This window comes from Myripristis murdjan, chromosome 8, assembly GCF_902150065.1.
Source record: "Myripristis murdjan chromosome 8, fMyrMur1.1, whole genome shotgun sequence".
Lineage (NCBI taxonomy): Eukaryota > Metazoa > Chordata > Actinopteri > Holocentriformes > Holocentridae > Myripristis > Myripristis murdjan.
The window spans coordinates 18,577,255-18,601,864 of NC_043987.1; the positions used below are offsets into that span (position 1 = coordinate 18,577,255).

General features: G+C 41.6%; 3 protein-coding genes across 5 annotated transcripts in view; 2 read left to right on the plus strand and 1 right to left on the minus strand.

The window, feature by feature from the left end:
• The first annotated feature begins 458 nt into the window (after positions 1 to 458).
• LOC115362910 (dexamethasone-induced Ras-related protein 1-like) lies at positions 459 to 1,772 on the plus strand. Its single transcript, XM_030056895.1, has 2 exons — positions 459 to 801; positions 961 to 1,772. The coding sequence occupies exons 1-2, from the start codon at positions 531 to 533 to the stop codon at positions 1,482 to 1,484; spliced, it is 795 nt and encodes a 264-aa protein (XP_029912755.1). The 5' UTR covers positions 459 to 530; the 3' UTR covers positions 1,485 to 1,772.
• Positions 1,773 to 2,551: 779 nt separating this feature from the next.
• On the minus strand, positions 2,552 to 3,409 carry med9 (mediator complex subunit 9). Its single transcript, XM_030056896.1, has 2 exons — positions 3,273 to 3,409; positions 2,552 to 3,066 (listed from the first exon to the last, which is right to left on the minus strand). The coding sequence occupies exons 1-2, from the start codon at positions 3,350 to 3,352 to the stop codon at positions 2,847 to 2,849; spliced, it is 300 nt and encodes a 99-aa protein (XP_029912756.1). The 5' UTR covers positions 3,353 to 3,409; the 3' UTR covers positions 2,552 to 2,846.
• An 8,444-nt stretch (positions 3,410 to 11,853) lies between these two features.
• Positions 11,854 to 24,610, plus strand: part of LOC115363784 (ubiquitin carboxyl-terminal hydrolase 22-like) — a 35,986-nt gene continuing 23,229 nt past the window's right edge. The window contains exons 1-2 of one of the 3 annotated variants that reach the window (XM_030058086.1): positions 11,856 to 12,317; positions 13,256 to 13,288. In XM_030058086.1, coding sequence (XP_029913946.1) covers positions 12,198 to 12,317; positions 13,256 to 13,288 — 153 coding nt within the window. In that variant the 5' untranslated portion in view covers positions 11,856 to 12,197. Of the gene's footprint in view, positions 12,318 to 13,255; positions 13,289 to 24,610 lie in introns of all 3 variants that reach the window. The other 2 variants (XM_030058085.1, XM_030058087.1) reach the window with 2 other exon arrangements.

The following is a 24,610-nucleotide window of genomic DNA, read 5'->3' on the forward strand; positions in this document are numbered from 1 at the left end:
CTGATGAGGGAAATGCACAGAAACACAAATGTACATATGTGTCAGTACTGCATTGTTTTGCCTGTAGTTCCTCAAGAACATCAACATGATATGATGGGTAATGAGAGGTAGAATGCATGATGCACAGTTAATGAATGATACACTTATACTATGAAATACGTATACTGATCAACTCCTGTGCCAAGTGATGAAAACACCATAATTGTGTCTGCATATGAGTAATTGAATTGCATTAACAACCGAGGCTTATATCTCAAAACAAATCCATGTCTGTCGTTTTTCTGCTCCCGGGGTCTGGACAGGCTGACGCAAAAAACAGCCATAGTAACATTATAATTTCAGGTCTGATCCCGCTCCCCAAGCCTGTGCGTGACGCATGACGCGCTGGGGAGGCGCGGCAGCCTTCCCCAATAAATTTCCAGCCTGCTCTCCCCAAAGCTTCAGACAGACAGGTTAGACCCACAGCACCACAGAGGGAATTATCAACCTTGCCACAATACCATCGACTACTGGGCGCAGCTGCTGCAAGCATGATTAAGAAAATGTCACCATCCGAGAATGAGTTCGACATCCCGGCCAAGAATTGCCACAGGATGGTCATTCTGGGCTCCACCAAAGTTGGCAAGACAGCCATCATCTCTCGGTTTCTGAACGAGAGGTTTGACGACCAGTACACACCCACGATAGAAGACTTTCACAGGAAATTCTACAGCATCAGGGGAGACGTTTACCAGCTGGACATTTTGGACACCTCTGGCAATCACCCTTTCCCCGCTATGAGGAGGCTCTCCATCCTTACTGGTGAGTTGAGCTTTGACATCATGAGAATTGAGGATAATTAGGAGTGGATGTAACAAGTGTAATAACCAAAAATGCTTGCAGGGACGCGGTGCAAATTAATAAATAAAATCTGTGCACACTGAAAGTGGTGCTGACTGTCTCTTCTCCTCTGTTTCTCAGGTGATGTGTTCATCTTGGTGTTCAGTCTGGATAACAGGGACTCCTTCCAAGAGGTGCAGCGCCTGAAACGCCAGATATTTGAGACCAAGTCCTGCCTTAAAAACAAAACCAAGGAGAACATCGACGTCCCGCTTGTCATCTGCGGCAACAAGTGCGACCGGGACTTTTACCGTGAGGTGCAGGAGGAGGAGATCGAGCAGCTGGTGGCCGGAGACGAGCAGTGCGCCTACTTCGAGATCTCGGCGAAGAGGAACACAAACGTAGACCAAATGTTTCAGACTCTCTTTACCATGGCAAAGTTGCCCAACGAGATGAGCCCGGACCGTCACCGCAAAGTGTCCCTGCAGTATTGCGAGGTTCTTCACAGGAAGTCCTTCAGAAACAAGAAGTACAAGGACGGAAGCGCGTACGGGATTGTGGCGCCCTTCGCACGGAGACCGAGCGTGCACAGTGACTTGATGTACATTAAGGAGAAAGCTATAGGAGGCAGCCAAGCCAAAGAGAAAGGCTGCGTCATATGCTAAGAACTTGTTTGTCATTGTAAGACAGAGTTGCGGTGAAACAAAAGTTTTGTTACGGGGTAAGATACGCCCTGGACTCGGTGACACAGACTGTCTCCTCTCCTCCAGGCGGCAGCGCAGGGGTGTGCGCTCCGAAATGCGGCGAGACGCTCGGAGAGCGCCTCGGCTGATAGCCGTGTAGTGATGTAGCAGATGTGCTGAACATGCTGTAAAATCTGCCTCTACTGACGATGTATAGCTTGCCGAGTCGTAGATTACGGGAAATTGTTTACATTTTGCTATTTTATATATATTTTTCTCCCCCAAATGGGATGAAACTTGAATGTTTGTTGCATCATGAACAAATTTGATCTTGAATGTATATTTATTCTTTATTCTTATTCCGACGTTTACTTTTTCATAAAAGACAGAAAAATAAAATAAAAAATATACATATATACATAATTGTCATTGTCATCTGTCCGTCCTCTATACTAATCAATGCATAAGTTGAAGTTGCCCACAGTACAGCCACTACAAATAATTCTGCAACACTTACCTGTTACTCCTAACAAACTGCCTACATTTTATGTTTCCGTATTGGCCATTCCAAAACAAACTGCCTGTCACACGGGTTATAAGGCAATTTGAGCACAATTAATCCCTAATGATAAATATTTTCTTTTACACTACATCAGGTAGTAAAAGTGATGTTATCAAAGAGAAAACCCGCGTCTCAGAGCATAACACTACTTGTAAACACTGGCCAGCTCACATAAAGATTTACTGAACGCTTTTTGCAGCTTCACGAACTCGTTTACTGGAAATGCTGAACTCTTGGGACGCAGTAACAAAGCTTTAGGGGAGATACTACAGGTAGCCCACTCTTCCTGTAGTTGTTGCACTTTGAATAATTCACTTAGTCAAATTTGTTATAAATTTACAACCAAAAATCAATGCCCAAGCTTCACACTAAGAGACACCCTGTTGGCAAATTGCATCAAAACGAAGGGTGACAGCCACTGATTTGTCAAATTAAAGTTATTTGTTTTATCTGCCTGGGAAAGAATCAAATAAAGTGCACCTCCGACTTTATGAAAACTTCGTTTTATTACAAAATATATATTATAGGGAAATTAAACAGTTTCGCATGGCTAGCACAAAGAAGACGATTAACTACATGGTATAAGGCCACTGACAAGAGCTGAAAATGTCGTCCAACAGGGCCATTTGGACACATGAAGTCCTCGCTCATGAAAAAAAAAAAAAAAAAAAAGTCTCTCAGTATAAATAAACGTTGATCTGCTCCAGAGGTGACGATGAGGAGGAATACAGTCCTTCCTCCAGTTTACCACAGTCAGTGCAGATGTGCAGCCCCCAGGCTCTTCACGATGCTTTGGGCACGTCAAACATGCACAGGCTCTTGTATTTCTGCAGCAGCTGGTTCTTGGTGCGGACCTGCTCCCGCAGCGTGGCCAGCTGCTGCTGCTGCTCCGCCGGGCTGCTGTCGATCCCCGGCATGGCGGAGATCTGTTCCCGCGCCTCCTGGATTTTCGCCTTCAGCTTGGCTAGCTCCTGGTGGACATCCTGGCTGTCTTTGTCCATGCTTCAGATTCAAACAAACACACATAAGAGCACGGGTTATCCAAAATATTGACACACACACACACAAGTGACTGTGGCTGTCTACGTTAGCTAGCTAGCTACACCGAGCTAACAAGTTCGTGACAAAACGGTTATTCAATCGACCTCACAACCACATAAAGTCGTAAAATACATATATGACACGCATTGGTTTGGTGGTAATCTTACCATTTGATAATATCATGAACTAAGGGCAGTAAAGAGCAATCTTCTCCCTCTTTTTCTTGCTTTGTTTGAGCCACCGCCATCGCTATCCCAGCTGCGTGGCGCAGATAAATGATGTCACCAAGGATCGGTTGCGTGTAAAAACGGCGACGGACGAAACTGTTGTATTATTATTTTTAAATCAATATAATCAAAGCATTCAAAATATGAATTGTCTGACATAATGAATTTTTTTCTTTTCTTTTTAAAATTCTACATGAATTAAACTGAGAAACACCCAGAATGTTTTTCAGAGTTGTAGTTTCCTCACTTCGTTGGTTAAAAGAATCCCACTTTGGATAATGCTGCTTCAGCTACTTCAGTTTGGTCAAGTGTTTACAGATAACACTTGATGCATTCTCACTAAAATGACACAGATTAGTGTTCATTTGTATATCAAGGCCAGAAATAAAATGGGGTGTGGGCGTTGGTGCAATGAGATGGGTTGAAATGAAAAAGCTTGACATCAGCTTGACAAGCCAGCGCTTCTACATAGTTTACTCTAAAATTATAAACACCTTGAAACTTGTTCAAAAGGTTTATATTGAATCACATTTCAGGGAACCTAGATCTCCCTCTAAATAGGCCACAGGCCATCAGTTTATCCGAGAGTTACTTGGAGAACATACAAATGTGACCCAGGATTGCTAGGTGTAAGTACTTCACAGTGTAGTACCTAGCAACCTTGAGTACTCACATCTCCCAAGAGCTGACAAGCATGACAAAACACACGGCCCTCATACGGACTACAAGGTGGCCCGGCCATGTAAACATAGTTGCGATATGCAGGGTGAGCATAAATATATAGGCTAATGCGATGCAAAGAGTTAGGTGAGTGTCAGAGGTGCATTCAGGTCATAGCCTTTGACATGAGTACTGCTCTTGTCCTCATTAATGGCTGTTTCATGTCAAAGGTGGGGTGGATCAGCAATGGAAAAAATAAACAAAAATAAACATCTAGAAAGGTAAACATATCTGACACAGAAATGATAAACAACAGGTTCCGTGTGAGGTAATACGCCCGTTCACAGCAGCCTATTTTTCTCCGAATTGGACATAAACACCGTTGAGAATGAGACACACAGCCTACGACGACAATATTGTGGTTCTGCTGATGATAAAATTATGTCTCTCATTATTCGCTGACCCATTTTTCTGTGATATCAGCTATAATGACCTGGTGATCCCCATCCGCATCCTGGCAAAAAAAAAAAAAAATCTTACAACAAAAGGCTTGCTCAGTGTTTGACACCTGGGAGTAAGTTAATATTGATACAGATCATGCTGGCGGCATTGTGTATTATATCTGTTATCATCTCCGAGCAAAAAGAGGATTATGTATCGTAAGATCTAATGTTGAAACAGCATCGCAGATTGTGCAGCGTATCTGCTGTGTATTTTGCATGTCTATCACATTCGCAAAGTACCAGGTGAGTATTTTCTTTACAAAATGCAAAAACTCCTTTGCATGGACATGTTAATCTCTTGCTGTAACTGACTACATCTTTATTCTCGCTGATTTGTCTGTAAGGGACTTGACAGAATTCCCTTGTGTCTCAAGTTTTACTGACCCATATTTTTCGAGCTGTATGTCCTCATTAGATCAAGCACACACACACACACACACACACACCTGTTAAGCACAAAGGGGACAACGTCTCATTAGGCACCATGGCAGAAGGAACATCATTGTGTCTCAGACAGTGAGGAACTAATTAAGTGTAGCTTTAGATGCGAGTCTAATGGAGCATTTTCTTCCACCTCCACCTGAACAGCAGCTTTGATGATGGAACCGGTCACTGCGGCAATGATTCTGCGTTCTTCTTAATTTTCTGTTTGATTTTTCTGCTTGTTGTTGCACAGCACTGAAAACAGGACAACTTTTATAGTACATTATGTGTGCAAATAATTGCCCATATTTGATGAGAATAATGTACACAATGGTAGTGTGATTTGAGTCATGCATCAGATATTTAGATGTTTCGTGAAGCCGTTACAAAGGTCCAGCTTGAATTTCTTTTCATGTTTTTACCTTTGAATCTACTGATTCGATCATCGTTGTAACACACTTGCTTTTTGGAAAGACTCAACCTTTGGCTTGGGAATCCAGACTACTGTTTGGGAGATAGATTAAAAAGGCAAGGGAGTGAAACAAACAGTTGTGCTTCAAATCTGTAGCGTGAATCCCTGCCTGTTAAATGCCTAAACAAACAAGAAATAAAGAGTGTGACAGATCGTCAGGAGAGATGAAGGGAGAGACATGATAGCAGTCTAGTAGCAGTTTGAACATCACAGTCAGCCTCAGCTTCTGTCATTCATATGAAGCATCACAAGTTATGATTTGTCTTCTAATTACTGACATTTCCAGAAAACTGTTTGTCAACACAGTAAGATATTCCCAAGCCCTAAACATAAACTCTTACAAGGAAAGGAAGTATTATTTATGACACAGAGTTAGGATGTTAGAGATAACATTTTGCTTTGTGTTGTTGGGGGTCAAGTCCAGCAGAATGAGTAATAAACACTCCTTTTTACATGTCACCTCTGTTGTTAGGGGGCTCACCCCTTAGTGACATAGTTAACTTGCAACTCCTGTAATCATATATATAATATATGATTGTATACACATACATATTTCTGATATATTTAAAAACTGGATGCACAAAAAAAAACAAAAAAAAACAAAAACACTGACTCTCAGCCAACTGTGAGTAAAGTAGTGAGAAACTGTCTACAGTATCAGTGGCCACAATAACTGAACAGTGGTCTGCAACTGCGCTCAGCAGACGATCACTGGTAACCTGGTAGCCACATTGAAAAACCTCAAATGCATTACTGTTGCTGAGATACAAAAAAGGTTGATCTGTGAAACTCTAAATTGTTTTTCTAGAACCGGATTTTTTCCTTAAGGTTTATGAATCTGGCCCCTGGTCCTAAAGTCTCAAGTTTGAAATAAATAAATAAATAAATGAATAAATAAATAAATAAATAAATAAAAATCCTCAGACTTTCAGGAGATGCAGAGGTGGGCCAGAACCAGCATTAACAGAATTGACCACATTACACAGCACTCTTTCATGGCTCACTACTGTGGCACTTCTTGGGATATACTGCTGGAAATTTACAGCCAATTTGAAAATGTACTTATGACTGATTGTTCAACTTGTAATACTTAGTTGTTGTACCGGTTTCAAGAGTTATATTGGGGGATCATGAGCCATATCTGTCACAATTAACATTCAAATCAATCACTTAGCATTGAGTCATTTTTTCCCTCGCTTTGTGTATGAAGACAGAAATTGTATAGTATTTGAGTAAGATGATTCATGCTTTTCAAGAGAATGAGTTGATCAAAAGTTTGTGTCTTAAAGGAGAGGTGGTGAGTTTCTTATCACTAAAGTCGTGAACCAGGGTGTGTTATGTACAGTTATAAATGATAGGTATCAAAATTTTAACATGGCCTGGGATGAAAAACACCAAACCTATATGTTAATCTAGCTTTTCGGTTTAAACTGGAGAGTATGTATTGTTAAAATCATAACCACGGTGATCCTAGCAGAGTTTTGCCAGTCATGCACAACTGAGTGAATAAATGTAGGGTGCCATTACCTTTGTGGCACCTTAGTTAGGATGAGCTGATTTGCCTTTTTATTGACAACAGTGACGACATATAGTTAGACGATTAGTGATCTTTTGTCCTGCAACTTAATCAGTCCCATCAGGCTTGTAGGTGCTCAAAGAAATGACATTATGGTCACTAGTGGCCTCTAAAATAGGGTTACATTTTTCTTATTTATCTAAGATTGGCTATAACCATCCTTTCATTTTTTCCTGTGGTTTTATCTCACTTTAAAAAATGGTTATTTCGCCTTGTCTGGTTATAAGAAAAAAAAAAAGGACTGATCCATTACTGATACAAGGCTATTTGAAGCAGGCCATTTTGGTCATTTTTGCCACATAACATGGCATTCAGAGAAAATGTTCACGTTCACATCAAGCAGTTTGTGCACAAATTACCTTACATGTCAGAGCTGGTTATTTTCCCAGTCAGTCCACCTATTGGTACATCTATCTATCTATCTATCTATCTATCTATCTATAAAACTTATTTTTGTATAGAAATGGAAGGGCTAGGGGGTCAACATGTTTCCTCTTTCTAAAGAAAAACGGTGTGATTTGATATAAAACTAATAACAATGACCCTTTGGGGACAGAGTTGGTATTTGACTTGACATTTTATAGGAGTCTCTGGCCCTATTCTAGACACACACCTGCTGCCATGTGAAAGAGTAAAAATTTAAGAGGAAGAATAACAAAAAAGGGTACATAAAAGAATGACCTCAGAGGGCAGTCTATTTATATTGAGATAACAAAAAGTGGTGGGAAATAAAAGGCCAAAGGCAAAGTGGCTTGTGTGAATTAAGGTTCACAATATGGAATCCCATATGAGCATCTTGATGTATGTGACTGCCTGAATCCCATTTCTCAATCAAAACATGGCTCATTACCAGAATCATGAAGCTTTTAACTGTGATTTCTGCACATTCCTATTTGAACCCCTCTGATGACATGATGGGGCTGCTGACAGAAGAATATTTTAAACTCTTCACAGCCATCAGGAACAACTGTTTTTTTTGTTTGTTTGTTTGTTTTTTAGTGGAAAGAACATACACACAGTCAGGGACCCACCACTTATATTTGTAATCACTATAATATCAACTAAACTAATACTAAAGCTGACTACTTCTGGACATGAGTCATGACGTTTGACATCATCCTTGACTTGCACACTCACATTGTGGGCTCGGGGTGTTTTCGGCAACCACTCTGTGATATAAAAATATCCAGCGGTGCAGCAGTTCGCTTCTGTCTCTTTGGTCTCATATTCGTTCAGGACCTCTGAGAAACATTTTGCTGTAGTGTAGATCTCACTGGAGTCATTCAGTTTTGCCATGGATGAGCTTTGGGAAGTTTTTCTTTTTTTTTTTTTTTTAAGCCTCTCTGATAGCATTAATAATCAGGCAGGCGATAAGTGAGGACATTTGCACACATGATGCCTGTGTGTGTGTGTGTGTGTGTGTGTGTGTGTGTGTGTGTACCAGACTTAAGACTTAACTGGGGACGACATGTCCAATTGGAGACAAAAGCCCTGTTCCTCCACACATACACTCATGCACACACACAAATTGAAATCAGCATATTAAATTATACCCTTGTATCAACACCACCTTAATGCCACAACAGTTTCTTGTGGCATATTTTGCTCCATATTGGCTATCTCCGTGGAAACGACAACAGATTCAGATTTGTGAATTACATAGGAGACATTAGAGATTAGTGTTCATCGTTTAATGTACATATCATTTAATTTCAGATTTAACTCAATGGTCAGCACCATTATAACACGCATAAAGTTGTTGTTCTCTACTGCTCATCCTGAACAACTTGGAACAAGTTGTATTTGTTATTTAGAGAGTCTTTAGGGACCCTAAATAAATTGTTGATTACTACCAAATTACAAGTGTGAATTGCCTACATAGAATGAGAGGAAGCATCGTGAACGTTCTGTTCCATTGCTGGAAGGGTGTTTACGAAACATTCACCAATATGCTGCAGGCCTGTCCCCAAAAACCTTTCCAACAGCTGAGGCAAGAAATGTTTGTTCTTCCATTCAGGGCATGTTGAGTAGACTCATTCGAAAACACATTAATTTTTCTGTTTCGACAGCAGTTGAAACATAATGTTTTTGGATCACCAGCGCAGATGAACAAGCTGATGTCTTCCCGGGCAGATTAGTTTTACGGACATGCTACTCCAATCTGTCATGCGTGAAGAAATCATAGGAACTGAGTTAGCTTAGTTTTGACTTGATTTTTTTCTTTATTGAGGAAAAAATATAGTTTTTCTTGCACCTACCTCACTGTCCCATCAGTCAAGTTTGCCACTCTCTGAATACAATAATAAATATTATCATACATAATTATTTGACAGTTTTGGATGGGAGACTGCCAAAAAGTCTACCTAGTTAAACATGTTCATACATGTACAGTTGGGCAGTGAGAGGTATAATTCCATTACAAATAATACCTGACTGATTGAAGAAAACATGAAATAAAATGGTTGATGTCCATGTCAGTGATTTGTCTCATTTTTATTTTGAACTCGAAGCCACTAACACCTTCTTTTCAGGAATGCAATCAGTTCATTTTCTGCTGAACAGCTCAAAACCACTTAAGCTACTTTGACATCCACTGTACCATGACATGATAGAAAGCTCGGTTGTTCTATATAAATGCCTTTTCAATTTTTGGTGAAGTTTAGCAGACTAAACTGGGAGTCAAATGAAAAGATTTTATGAAATGCTAAGCACTGACATGAGGCAAATAAGGCCTCAATATAGACAAATAGGTAAAGATCATAGTTGAACCAGATAAGTTAGTGTAGTTGTGGACACACTGTGTACCACATGTGAGGGGTTCCTAAAGTTTTTCATGCCAGGGCCCACATATAGAGGCACTATTTTCGAGAGTTGCAAAATATTTTGTGTAATGAAGCATGAGCAAATCATTAAAAGCTATTATTATTTGTTCGACATTACTTGTCATCTAAATTCCTAGTGAATCCAACATGCCAGTTTTTCTGGGCTAAGAATATTCGTGGTCTTCCTCACCATCAGGTCCTTGACAGGCTACAAACCTCTATCATTATACGATTCATCATGCCTTCTATGTGGTGCCTCTTTTGTTTCTGGAGTGCGATTGTTATTGTTTTTAGGCAGCACATCATTTGCTCTTGGTTTTAACAGCTTGTCCATGTTGTCAGGTAGCTGTAAAGGCTGTTCCTATTCTCCAGTCATCATCTCTTTCACAGGGCATCATGGTTAGTGGTGCTTTAGTACGCCTGATGGATGTAGAAATTGTGCCCACAGCATGATTTTAAAATTTCTGTTCTCTGTTACTTAGAAAAGACTGGGATATTCCCTTCCTGACATGCCTGGCTCCATGTTGGGACCCACCAATGTGTTGGGACCTACAGTTTGAAAAACACTGCCATAAGTCACTAAGTGCTTTCTTCATTACATATTGTATAGCCCCTCTACAGCACACGGACCATGCCACTTTGACTGATTTTGCAAGCCATGGGAAATGTTACACATAATTGCACTAGTGTAAAATAGTAATGAAAAATGCATCCTATTGTGGAAACCTGTTCAGTGAAGTGGACTTGTACTGCCCCCAAGTGAAATTTTAATGAAAGTATCACCTTGCTTGAACTCTGCAGTGATGAAACGGCCATAGCCTTTGCATCTCTCAGATAGAAACAAACACAGTGTTCCTCAGTGTCTTTGTCTGTGTGTTAACCCTGTGATGAACCGGTGACCCATCCATGTTATTTTCCTGCCTTTTGCCTTATGCCTGGGATAGGCTCCAATAAAAACAAATCTAATCAAATAAATAACACAAATTACATTCGTAACTAATCACAATATTGATCACAATTTGTCTCATTGTCAGTGTATCTATGATGATCTTCTATCTGTAATAGTTATTCCATCAGTCCAAAAGAGACTGAAGGGTTATTTGTCTTTACAACATTTTTTTTTTCAATGGATAAAATAAAACAAATTCCTTTCAAGTGTAGCCTACGTATTTTTCCTTGGTGTGGGAAAACTTCCATAATGCTATTTGCTCTCTGAAATCATGAATCTAATCTGTAAGACGGTTTGTATGAGGGGAGCTCAGGTAAACTGGCTCAGTGATGATATAAGGTTGGGGGTGGAAATACTATAAACTATAATTGTAGTGAGTCGCTGTCTCTGTCTACATCTGAGCAGAAACTCTGGAAGAAACACATGCCTCAGTTATTTTCTCTGCTGTGGACCTGCTCCATCAAAACTTAGAAAGAGTTCATCACTAAAACAAACTGACCAGTTTGCCAAATGCTTCATTTCAGTAAAATACAACAGATAACCACTAGGTGGCAGACTTTAATTGATTATACACAAAAAGGGGCGACTTAATTGACAATTTATAACCATAGGCAAGCATGAGAGCCCATACTTTACTCATGTATACACTGAAATATTTCGTTTTTATGATTTAAATATCATTTGGTGTCCCAACTTCCAAACCTAAAGTGGGTTTACTGTGTGAGGGGATCATAGACAGTCGCACACTTGCACGGGGCAGTGGGAGAGCAGTACAAAAAAACAGCAATCAGACTGGATTGACACAAAGTATGGGCAATAGTACCGCGATTTTTGCTCATAAATGACGCCTACTTTACAGCTTTGCACCATTCACAACAACAGACCTACTGCAGAGGGGCGTGGCTTAGATGGTGAATTAATTTTATCTTCTTGGCTGTCCTGAATGGGAGGTGTTTTGCTGTTGCGGCGGCGTCATTGTATGAAAATCTCAATTTCAATCATACGGAATAGAGTATGTTACAAAACGTGCGCACCCAAAGCACCCCCGAGTCAACGTCGTGACGTAACGTCTTTGTGTTGGCAAATCACGGTGCACGTTGGGCGGGCTTTGTGAAGCCCGTGGTTCAGTGTTAGCAGGCTAGCTACAGAGAGAAAGCTAACTAATGGTGAGAGTGGAAGTGGAGCTAACGTTAAGGAAAAGACAACTGTCAAACAGTAACGATAAGAAAGCTTTTAATCAAGTGGTATTTCTGGTAGATACCTAGAGGAACAAAAGTGTCGCTAGCTGATCAAAGAGCGTGTTTGTCAGATGCCAGAAGCGCATTTTGGATATTACATCGACTGTCCCATTTCCAAACGGAAACCATTTCTGGACAGATAGTTCGTGCTAGCTAGCTAACTTAATTCTTCAGGAGACCTTCTATTATCACCTAAAATCAAAACTGAATGTTGCATCTGTCATGAGTCCGGCCGGGTGCTCCCATGTGAACGGTTATAAGGTGGATAATTGGAAACAAAATCTACGAGTCATATACCAATGCTTTGTTTGGAGTGGTACTGCTGAGACCAGGAGACGAAAGGTAAAAACACAGGAACTGTAACGGTAGCCTCACAAACAGTTATACAAAAAAATAATACAATGCACAGACAGACGCAGAGCCTGAGTGCAAATCACGCCCCACGTGAAACACAAACCACACAACCGGCTGAACTAAGTGCAGTTTTGTTGAAACTGTTGTCTAGTGCTAGCAAGTTACCGGTAGCTAGCAAGACCCTGTGCTTACGGAACTGCGGGGACTGGCTAGTTGTTTGAAAGCTAGCTAACTTGACTACAACAGTCACTTTCTCTGCTGCCTTTTCTTTCTGTGTTAGCCTTAGCCAGGCTGATTTGAGTCGTTTTGTGTCGGACGCCAGGCAGCCAACACAGCTGGTGTCTTTGCTAACGTAGATGTGGAGTAGCATGCCAGTTAGCTGGAGGGCTGAACTTCGGCTTGGAGTGAATTGTGGCCACTGGCTAATGTTACCCGATCTAATTCGCCCATTGTGTCCCCACACAGGCACATACACACACACACTGGGCCCACACAATCGGTGGTCCTGCTTGGGCACTCCAGGTTAGTGTTTGCCGGCATCGTCCATTCACTCACCAGATTGGATGCTAGGGCGTCAGCATATCTTATCCTGCCAACTTTTTCTGCGCTCATCCCACACCCCACCCGGCCTACACAGCACCAAGCAGCTCTATACTCTGTGCTCTGTGTTGCAATTTTTAGTTTAAACAAAACTGACTCACTTCAAGCACTTGTTCAAACCTTTATCTGTGTTTTTTTTTTTTGCCAGATGTGCAGCTGTCTTTAGTGTTTTGTGCCATGCTCATTCTGAAAGATCATGAGATCACTTTGTGAATCCCACTGTGGGTTTTGCATTGTATGTTTTGTGTTGTATTGGGTGTTTATCACTGGCAGTCTCAGCACATCTTACATGTGTTATGCATTTTTATTTCGTTGTGATGAAATAGGTGCTTCAGAATGATGCGGAATGGACTGCACTGGTGAGTTGATACAACCCCCCCCTCTCTGCACTGATATTAGTAGAGTTCAGATGAGTATACCAAATGCTGGCTTGCTTTCTCTCCCCTTGCTTTATCACCTATGTTCCCTAGTGGAATGACTATTAAATGTTCTCTGTTTAGTGTGATGGAAGGAGTTGGCCCATTATTGTATCTTCTGCAATATCAGCTAGTGGGAGGGTGAACTGTGAGCAGAGTGATCAGAACCATATCTCCATTACATTTGGCCCTACTGTGCATGTCGTGGCTTGTCAAAGTAAATAGCTCATGCAGGATGGTCGATGACCCTTTTGTTTGTACAGTGTTGTAGTGACAAGACTCAGCTTTAAACACAGCGCTGATACTCTCCTTCATCGGTACGACATCACAATTAATTTGCTTTTTGCCCCATGGTCTGTGTTCTTTTAGAAACTAATGAATCATTCTTTGAAGCCTGCTGTGTGCAGAATGCGTACAGTTCTTCCAAACGTGATTGGCAGGCCGGGTTTGCAACAGCTCAACAAGGAACTTGGTTAATGACTCAGAATTGAGCAGTACCAATTGAACCCTATTCATCTTATTTATGTGACATACTAAGCCCTCCACAAATGAATTTCTGTCACGTAAAATTTAAGACAGAATCTAGATCACGAGGGGTTGAAATTAACAATCTCCAAATGTTAAATACTGCTGAAATTTGTCTTTGGTGAATAAATAAGAATTACACACTGCACTGGGTGGGAACTTTTTGAGATGGTAATGTACATCTCAAAGTGCTTTCTTACAATGTGAGCAATGCGAGCAATGAAACAGCGTTAAAAATATCGACGATGGGGCGCCCCGGCAACTCACCTGGTAGAGTGTGTATCATGTATCAAGGCAAGTCCTTGCTACAGCTGCCTGGGTTTGAATCCTGCCGGGACTATGGGTGTACGATATGACAGTTTAAATTCATGAATGATTAGAATGTCTCCACGATCTGCCTTTACTGAGAGATAGGGAGTATCATGCTACAGTGATACCGCACATTCCTCAGCTGTCACACATTCAAAGTTTCCTCAGTCAAACCTTAAATTGCGCTATTCGCTAGTCCCTTTGCACCTTCCCTTACATACATACCAATAATAGCAAGAAGTAGGTAGAGCCTTGAATTTCTGCCCAAATTTGCCCAAATTTCTTTTCGCAAAGTTCTCAAAGACACACTTTGCGTGTTGGATGGCAGTATGACAGATGTTTTTAACCATGTCAAAAGAAAGCACCCCAAAGATCACGCTGAAAGTGAAACTAAATTAGGGAATATCAGAGTGCATCTGCCTCATCCAAGCAGACAGAGGATACAAGGCCAAAACAACTTCAGTGAAGGCATTTGAGAAAGGCATTCTGTACAGTATGACAAGACAAGTAAGTGCTGGGTAGAAGTCAACAATGCAGTGACATATTACCTTGCCAAGGATATGATTCCCATAAAAACTAGAAAATGAAGTTTTCAAATGACTGCTAAAATAGTTTCTGCACATACTTTCGAACACCGCCATTCCATAGCTGTACTTAAGTGCTGTGAAAAGATTGAATGCAAAATCCACAACATCCAGTTTTAAAAAACGGCATGACCAGACAGTGGGTCTTACACGGTGAGGGCCTTGCAGCTGAACAGCTAGACTGTGCTTCAGAGTTCATTGGTGAGTGAATACAATAAAATACAGCCTCTGTTATTCTTTTTCTTTTAGATGTGTTCTCCTTTTGGGGCTATGTTTTCTTATGGAAATTAGTGTGATTGTATTGTTCGGTAACTTGCAAAAGATCAACCTGAAAAAGTATCGTGATCCCGCCTAAAAAAATTGTGATATGATATTTTTGCCTTATCGCACACCCCTAGCCCGGAGCCTTTGCTGCACGTCATTGCCTTTCTTTTGCCCCTGCTTTTCCTGTCGCTCTCTGCTGTCACTATCAAATGAAACAGAAATGCCAAAAAAGTAATCTCTAAAAAAAGCCAAGGATGATGCATTTTTGTTAATGTATATTTCTGGCCATCAAAATCATCCAGGAATTGTTAGAGATGCTCTCAGCTCATGGCTGTCTTCAGCTCTTAGTGCAGGGCTTGTAGCTTTTGGCATTTGACACTGAGCTCCCCCTGATGGATCAGGGACACGGCTCCTTTCTGTCTTTGTTTTACTCTGTGGTGAGTTGGAGGAATTCAGGTTCATTGTCCTGAGTCCCTTCAGTGCTGTGATCTGTTTTGAATGCTTCACTGTTTTGGTTCTGTGTCTACCAAACAAACACTACTGTCTTGTTTATTGTAATGATTTGTGCAATTATGTAGCCGTGTGTTTTGAAAACAGGACAATGTAATAATGGTGGGCAAATTTGACTGTTTGTGATGAAGGTTTGAAGGTCCTTTTCATTGCAACCTGTTAAGGACAATCATTGTCTTTTCAAGGTCAAATCTTTGACATAGAGTTAGTGTATATGTCTCATAGGCATATCTCCATGATCCTGAGTTGTGTATCTGGAATACGCTGAATATAACGAGGGAAAAATAAACTGCACACAGGTTAAAATGGGTGTACAGCGTCAAAACATACAAAAAGCGGAGATCCAATGTCCACATTTGTCTGTTGTGACATGCACAATGTTCTCAAAAGCGAGGTTAAAACAGCAGCAGATTTCAGTGAACTATCATCTGTGCTGTGAAATATGGACTCTGAATCTCACTTTTGTATGTTATAGACTGCCCAGCCCTTTCAGCATGGTTTGTATGTTATTTCCCCTCATATTATTAGGCTAGTTCCTACCTCAACCCTGTGCACTCGATGTTAATTTGTAAATGTTCATCAGTCAGTCTAACTCTGAATACTGTTTCCCTTGCTGTGCATTTTATGAATGATCATGGCAAAGTTCCCTTTATCCTATCAGTATTTTGTGAACAATTTTGATTGCTGCAAGCAGGAAATTTAGTCAAAGGAGCACCTCTCATGGTCTTGTTCTGTGATCCATGAACCTCTGATCTCTCTCAGACAGGTCTCATTTGTGTGCATACAGCAGACAGGAGGAAAAAAAAGAACATAAGTCTAATCAAGCAAGGGTCACCTGTTAGGTCATTCCCTAATTGCTGAATAGGGATGTAGCAATTATGTAAGTTATAATGACTGTTACTTCCATGCCAAACTTGAATTCAGCACCTTGTGACTGTTAGGTTAGCAGTAACAGGCAGGCTTCCATCCAACAACCGTCTCTGATTAAAACACTGTTTTTGACGCCACCATGGTAAGAGGAACACAGCGGCAAATGTGGTGGATATGGTGAAGGGTCGCTGGCCTATCGTTCTGCGGTGTTTCAGACATCTCTACACCTCTCCCTTATTTTGTGGCACGCTGTATGCGCAACAAGCCTCCAGGTTTAGAGCCTGCTAGCTGACTTAATCCTGAAGGTCAGTACCTCTCAAGAAGACCGCTGCACTGCAATGCACTTATGGCCTTGCATGTGAAGGAACCTGGTATTTACTGCTGATTGTTGTTTCTTTTGTTGTAGTACTGCAGTGTAATTCCAATACTGTATTTAATAGTGACCTAGTGGGTTCTTGTAATTACTGTCATAGATAGCTTTATTATTTGACTTTCACCCAAATGAAAAGAGGACAAGTCTCTTGATTCATTTGTATTTGAACTGCAGCTATTACAGACATAGCCTTAATCATTTGGAAAATTTAGTTCGCCTTATACTGTGTTATGAATCTGCCTGGAAAATTCCATGTGTTTTATTATAGTGTCCAGTTGTTGCAGCATATAGCAGTGTTTATAAATGCTGGATATATTGTTAATTACATGGTCATCTGAAGAACGTTAAGAAGTTACATTTGTACCTATTGAGGTTGCCATAATTTTAGTTTGGGTGTAGTTTTTTTCCACACACCTGTGAATATGTTTACCTGGTTGTTCTGCTCTTCCCTTCCTGGTCCAGGTAGATAGGCAAAGTGAGCAATTTACCAATACAGACTGAGATAAAGATGATAGCAGTGAGTAATGGCTGAGTTCAGTATCCCGCCCAGTTGCAGCATGGGACGCTGTGGGAATAGGAGCCTTGTTATTGTGCCTCAACACCCACTTCATTGGGCGTCTTTTCCAGCTCTCTGATCTGACATACAGAGCAGATGTAACACTGCCCCACTATTGCATAGGTAGTGCATTGTGCATTGTCCTGAAGAGAAACAGTCTTGGTTTGTGTCCAGCACTGAAAGATGAGCCAGATGGTGAAGAAGACTTTTACATTACATCCTGGTATCGAAACATTCACCTTGGAGCAGGTACACATAGAAATCCAGCTTCTGTTTTTGCTGTTTGGAAACGATTACTTGAGATGTCAGTAGCATTGCAGGGTACCATACGAATGTTAGCATAGTGGACAAAAGGACCATCATTGCAGTTTACTGCATATTGGTCTTATTAGCTTTATGTGGTTTCAGCAGTGACAAACACATGACAAGCAGCGTAGCAGAGATGGAGCACCTGGGTGGAGGAAAAATGAAGGATGCTGTCATTCAGTAAAGGATAAAGAATGTGTTTTTTGGCGCTGTATTCAGATTCAGACTCAGCGTCTTTCTACCTTATTTATTTTTTTTATCTTGAATTTGCTCTCCCACCCCCTTTTTTCCTCATTTCTTTTTTCTCCTTTTCTCTAGTCTGTCCTCAACAACCTCACTGCAAGCTGTCATCCTCGCTGCCTGAAGCTAAAATCAATTCCCAGTCGATGTGCAGGAGCATTGGTGGAAAATCTGTCACCTGCTCTGCATGCACAATCCAAAATCCCAGGTGGGGAACAAATGGCAGAATAAATGCCAGATTTATGAGTTTATAGTGATGACAACACAGCCCTTTGTAGCTTGATGTACCCTTTTTCCTTTATTAGGATATATAGATTATTGAGCTTCATTGCAGTTGTATGATGATTTTTTTTTTTTGGCATGCTGGTCTTAGTTAAAATACCCAATTAGCTTGGGATGAACATGTGACTCTGTGCTGGCACACGGTGTTAGCATGTACATTGGAGCTGATGAGATAGTATCACCGGTAAATTATCTTTTTTTTTTTTTTCTTGCACACAAATTTGATGTTGTTAATCCTAAAGGCCTTCAGTTGAGCTGTACCCTCTGTATACAAATACGCACTATAAATGCATCCCTGTGCACAAAAATTGTATATGGCACAAAATTCCCCATGGGCCGAACAATTAAAGCATTGAGCAGTGTGTTAAAGATGTCCCGCTAACGGAGATAGAGCAAATAAACAAATATACAGTAAGGTTCTGTCCTTGGCTGTGTTAATGAGCACTAAATGATAGGCTAACGAGTCTCACATGATACTGGCCACTTCTTTAGTGATTCTGGGTTTCATATTGTCCTGTTTTTGTTGACATGCACTCAGTGTTAAGAGCTGCCAGCCTGTAGAAAGATGCTGAGCCAAGCCTTGTAGCCAGAGGGGGGCTCTGGATAATTGTTGACTTTACTCCTTTTGTAGACCATTTATCAGTGTAGGTCATGTAAGAGAAATCAGTTTCACTTCAGACATGCAGAGAAGGAACTATAATTTTGAACTACTTCCCCTTCTGCTGGATGGTTCCTTAACATTGACTTCCATCTATTAATCTATTTATAGTATCAGCAGAAGGCATGAGTGTGTTTTTTAAATGTTGTGTTCATATGGCAAGTGAGCGTTTTTGTGTACAGCTTTCTGATGTTTTCACTCTTTATTGAGATTTATGTTGCATCAGGATCAGTTGGCGGCACTTAAGTTCACAAAACAGTGTGTGGATGGAGGCCTGCCTGCCAACCCAACACCCAACAATTTTTGTAAAGTTCAGTTTATTCTCCATATCCCAACTTCAGGCCTATTCATAATTTATAGTTTCTGAATGGCTAAGGAGGTGGAGAGATAGCTTTAATATTCATGAAGGTCATGGCTATTTATTTTTTGTGTTCCTCCATTTAGTAGGGTGGACTACTCAGTTGTAGCCCTTAGCCCAGCTCTCACTGTTATTACCTAGCTGTTAGAAATGGTGCCATTGCTACCGAAACACTGCCACCATGAAGGAATCTGCCAAGCAGTTAACCCAGAGTCATTATCTAACATTGAGTGGAAATTGGACAAGATGAGAGGGGGCATGGCAGAGTTTTACAGCCATGGCTGCTTTGAAGAATTCGCTGTCACTTTGATTAAAGGCGAATGGGTCGTGATTAGAGAGAAGGCTGAACAGGGTTGTTTTTTTTTTCCCCCTTCTCGTTTTGATATATCATCTCATATGATCAGAGGAACCATAACCCCCTCAACACAACCCCCTTAGTGCTTATGATGAGGGAGAAGAGGAGGATGAGAGAGAAAGCAGTTGCTGGCTGAGAATTTTAGAGGCAGGAAAGGGTAGATATATTTATTGTCAAGTATGACACATTTGCTTCCCTCTGTCGCTCCACTCCTTTCTCCCTCCTCTTCTCTCTCTCTCTCTCTCTCTCTCTCCTTCTCACTGGCTCTCGCTCACTCTTAAATACACTCAGGCATAGGCTGTCTCAGAGAGCAGCTGATTCTTGAGCTGTGAGCAGATCTCCTTGTCAGATCAGTCTCCATCACATCACAGGCCTGCTCCCTGACTCATCAGCATACGTTTGAAGCATCAGGATCTATCCCCCCAGCCTCTTCGTAGACCTAGCTTGTTCCTCCTCAGTGCTCACTCCCACGCTTTTCTTCCTCCTCTTCCTTGCTTCATCTTTTTTTGTTATTTGCAAACCTCGTCCTTTGCCCATTCTCCTTGCCTCTTGATTATTCCATAAAGCATTAGCTGTGTGAGTACAGTATGTAGCTGTTCAGTTTTGCTGCTGTTGCTCAGATTTGATATAAAGATCTGTTAGTGAATGAAAAAAACAAAATACTACTGACTCATTTAAATTTACACAGTGCATTCAGTGCATTGTGAAATTGCAATACTGTAATATCATGTCCTATTTATAGTGATTTGCATCACATTTTGGGATCATCTAATCCTCACATTCTCCCCTCTTCCCACTCTCTCCTCCTTTTTTCCTTATCCCACTGCCTCAGTGCATAACAGTCAGTGGGTTGGATGATGTCAGACGCTGGTTTCTGGCCCTCGTCCAGGCCTATTTCTTCCACCTCTGTGCTCTCTCTTTCACTCCTAGGCCTTGTCTAATGTGGCTTTCAGTCTGTCTGTCAGCACGGCTGTGGCTGGGTGACTAAGGCTAAACAAATGGGACTAGGTCTATAACCTCCTCCTAGAGTAATCTCAGGCCTGGCTTGTCACGTTGTGGGGTCCTTCTTACATGCTCCTGCCTCCCATTATTGTTCACTCTCTGAGAATCTAGCCTCCCATACACATCCCAACCATTCAGGAGTGTGTGTGGCTGTACTTGTTTGTTCCAGGCCTCATATTTATCACAACAGCTTATTTAACAACACAGCATGGGGCTGTAATGCACTTGACATCTGCTGATTGCACTGGCTGTGCAGGATGTGTTCTACCACAGTGCTTTTACCCTACTGTCTTTTCGTATCAGAGAGGGCAAAAGGAGAGGAAATGTTTTGGGAGAAGGACTGTTTGTTTTGCTCAGACTCAGGGCTCGGCCTGCGGCTATGCTCTAGCAGTCTTCCACTAGGGAGCAATCCTGGTCAAACAGATAAGATATTGACCTAGGCACAAAAGTGAGGTTAGTGTTAGAGGAGATAAGTGGGATGCTGCTTGAGGCTTGTTAATTGGACATGGGTAACTTTGCCTTCAGAACACTAATGGAAGGGTGCCTCATGAAAAATGCATGGACAGATTTCATTAGACAGAGGCTTTATTTTATTTTATTTTATTTATTTATTATTTTTTATTTTTTGGTGGAAAGGTTGCTGGATGTATGTGTGCAGTGGGCATTATGTTGTTGTGCAAGATTGTTTGATGTGTGTTTTGTGAGGTGGTGTGGTCTCTGTAATTGGAAGTTTTTATTTGAAACCCAGGCTTAAATTTGGGTATTTGTGCAAGTGAAGAAGAGAATGAATTGAAGTTTCAAGTTTGTCTGTTTCTGTGTTTGACCTGCATCTCTGCTCTCAGTCTCTCTTCCTTGATTGATCCTCCATCTGTATGTCCCTCCCACCTACCATCTCTCATCCTGTCCATCCAAGGCCTCCCTTCGATTAAAGATGGGACCTCTCATTTGACTGTCCATCAGACACTGGGAAGACATAACTGCTGCAAAGCATGCTGGTCACGGCCCAAGCCAGCCAATGACTCCGCTCGCCAGCCCTCCCTTAGTGCCACCATCTGGCTAATGAACTGTCAATCACTCTCCAGGGGCAGGCCAGGCCCTAAACCAAGAGGCAATCAATCTCTTCTAGTGTGGACACTCAATTATTCACCATTGTTAAAGTCTTGGGCCCCAAGTGACAGCCTTGCTGGGGAACAAGCTTTTTGTTTGGAGTTGGTTCCCTGCCCCTGTGGAAAAGGTGAAGATTATGGCGTTAAACTCTGGTTAGAGACTTCATTACTAGGCCTTTCTCTGGTCTATACATACCTCCTTTTAAAGACCCTTTAGTGCACTGACAGCCCCCCTGTGCAACTAGTCTACAGTTAGTGCTAACAGCTTTTCCTTGAGGTAATTTGTTCCTGTTTTGAGCTCTGGGGCTCCTGATTGGTGCCATGGGGATAAGGAACAGGCCGTCAAGTGATCTGATTGGAGCAGATTTGGCTCCAAGGGGACCACTCAAATCCTCTGCACTGGGTGTGTGAGAGTCACGTAAGCACTACTTCTTTATTCTGTTTGCGTTTGCGTGAATACTCTCTTTCAGTGGTGGGGTTTGGTTGAGGGCATCTGGTAGCTGTAAGGTTTGACAAATGATCATGCAGCCTTTTGTTAAGGCTCGAGCTAGACTGCTAACCATCTGTGCAAACAAACGCAAACACACTGCCCCTTGCATGATCTGCCCTCTCACCATGCATGTTTGGCCATGTTTTTGCTTGTTGTTTTGCAGCCCTGGTCTCCTCCTTGTGTATGCAGCACGCCATAGTTTCATTCCACCCACTGGCGAATTGGATAAGTGTAGGTTTGGTGCTCTTGTGTGATGGGGCTGCCTGCTCCTATTCCTGACTCTTTTATGAGGCAGCACAGCAGTTTTCTTAGTTTGTGTGTGTACTACCAGAAGGCCTGCGAACGTGTTTACATGAACAGAGCTGACCAGCCTAGAGCCATGTTGTCGCACAATTTTTACTGGCCGTGTTGTTATTATTATAGTAAACTGTAATTTATGCATTGCGCTTGTGTTAGTTTTCTGCAATTCATAACGAAAGCTTTTCAAGCAACACCATTGCTGCATCCTATTATTTTTCTATCTATAGGCCTCTGATCCTAAATTCAAAAACAGGCACACCCAACCTGCCTCTCTTCTAATAGCAAGACTGTTTTATTCAGATTCTTTCTCTCTAGTTCTCTCCCTCTCTCTTTCAGTCAAACCAACCTACAGAACTCATGCAAAGTCCTATTTGATCATGACATCAAAGCTACCCCACCATTAGCATCTTTGGTCAGATCTACTCTATGCACATGTTATTCTGTTTTATCCTTATTCATGAAGATTGTAAGCAGTGAGATACCAGAGGCTGTAGCTATAATGTCTTTGTAGCACTATGTGACAGTATGGGGCAATATTACACTTGCAACAGTACATCATCTCTCCAATCCTTGATGCGTTCGCCTTATTTACCTGCTTGCCATGTTTAGTTAACTTACGTCATGCGGGGGATTAGATGCAAAAGTGCCATAGACTCCAATGTTAAAACTCTGCTGTAAAAATACAATTTCAAGAGTAGTATTGAATGACACAACGTAGAGAGTCCATGTTAAAAGACTTCCAGTTTTTTATGATATGTAAAACAAATGGATGCAAATAGCTACCCTGCTGATTGTTTTTCATTCATTCTAAGGCAATATAACGGTAGCAAAATATAAGTCCGCCATTGGAAATGCTTTATTGTAGCGACTGAGATGATATCCGGTCATGACTGTGATAAATTCTACTCTTGAAATTGTATTTTCATAGTAGAATTTTAACATTGGAGTCTCTTCCAGGCACTTCCATATCCAATCCCTCACATGATCTGGGTTAACTAAATATGGTGGTGAGTTGAGTAAGGCGAATATGGATGCAAAGGCTACACAGCATGTCTTGGATAGTCAGCAGAGTTGATGAGTTGATGGAGGAGGGAACTTAGGAGAGAGGGAAGAGTCATATTGTATGTCTGTCTAGGGGTGCTTAGTGAAACTGTGGATGACAGGCTAGGCATTAGTCATGAGGAGGAAGGGAGGCAAGGAAAAGAGGAGGCTGTGTGTGTGTGTGTGTGTGTGTGTGTGTGTGTGTGTGTGTGTGTGTGTGTGTGTGTGTGTGTGTGTGTGTGTGTGTGTGTGTGTGATGGGTGGGGGGGGTTACAACATCATCCTGCCAAAGCCCTGACAGGCTGCAGCCCCAGGGGTCAGTGGCAGTACTGTTCTGGAGCATCACCATCAGCCTCTTTCCCCAGCCTCCGTAGGCTTGTTTCTATTAAATATAGAATAGTGTGTGTGTGTGTGTGTGTGTGTGTGTGTGTGTGTGTGTGTGTGTATGTGTGTCCCGAATGCATGTGTGTTTCTATGCCTTTGCATTCATGCGTGTGGTTATACACATTAAGTGAAAGTTACAGATTGTGCATGCTTTAGTGTCCATGTATATTTATAGTGTGTGCTATGCATGTCTGAAATTGTTAATTTTGTTGTGTATGTGTGTGTCTGACTCTGTATCCAGAATGATGCAATGCTTGGTCTCAGCCAGTCACAGTATACAGAGTGCGAAGCAGCATGGTCACTGCTCTCATGTAGCAGAGGTCTGCTCTGTATTGACCCTCCCTTCCCCTCCCAGCCCTCCCAACTCTGGTCGCTTCTTTGCAGCAGCTTGAGTGTGCTCAGCACAGTCAGACCTTTGTCTACATCATTACCATCATCATCGTCATTGTCATACTCTCCCCTCCACAGTCACAGCTCATCACATTACTGGCTCCATTTGAATATATGAATGCATTAGTATAAATGCTGAGGGAGGAATAATAAAGTGAGACTGAGAAAGCTGGAGGAGATGGAGAAGCGAAGTTAGAGGCAATGCTAGTTATTTTCTTTTGAAATGTGGTTTCCAGCTGAACCTACAAAATGGTTAAGGGCTCTGCAGTGATTTGACACGATCATCATTATCAGCAGTCCATTCACAGACCCAGTGGACCCAACCAAGCATGTAAATCTATCTAATTCTCACTTTGTAGCTA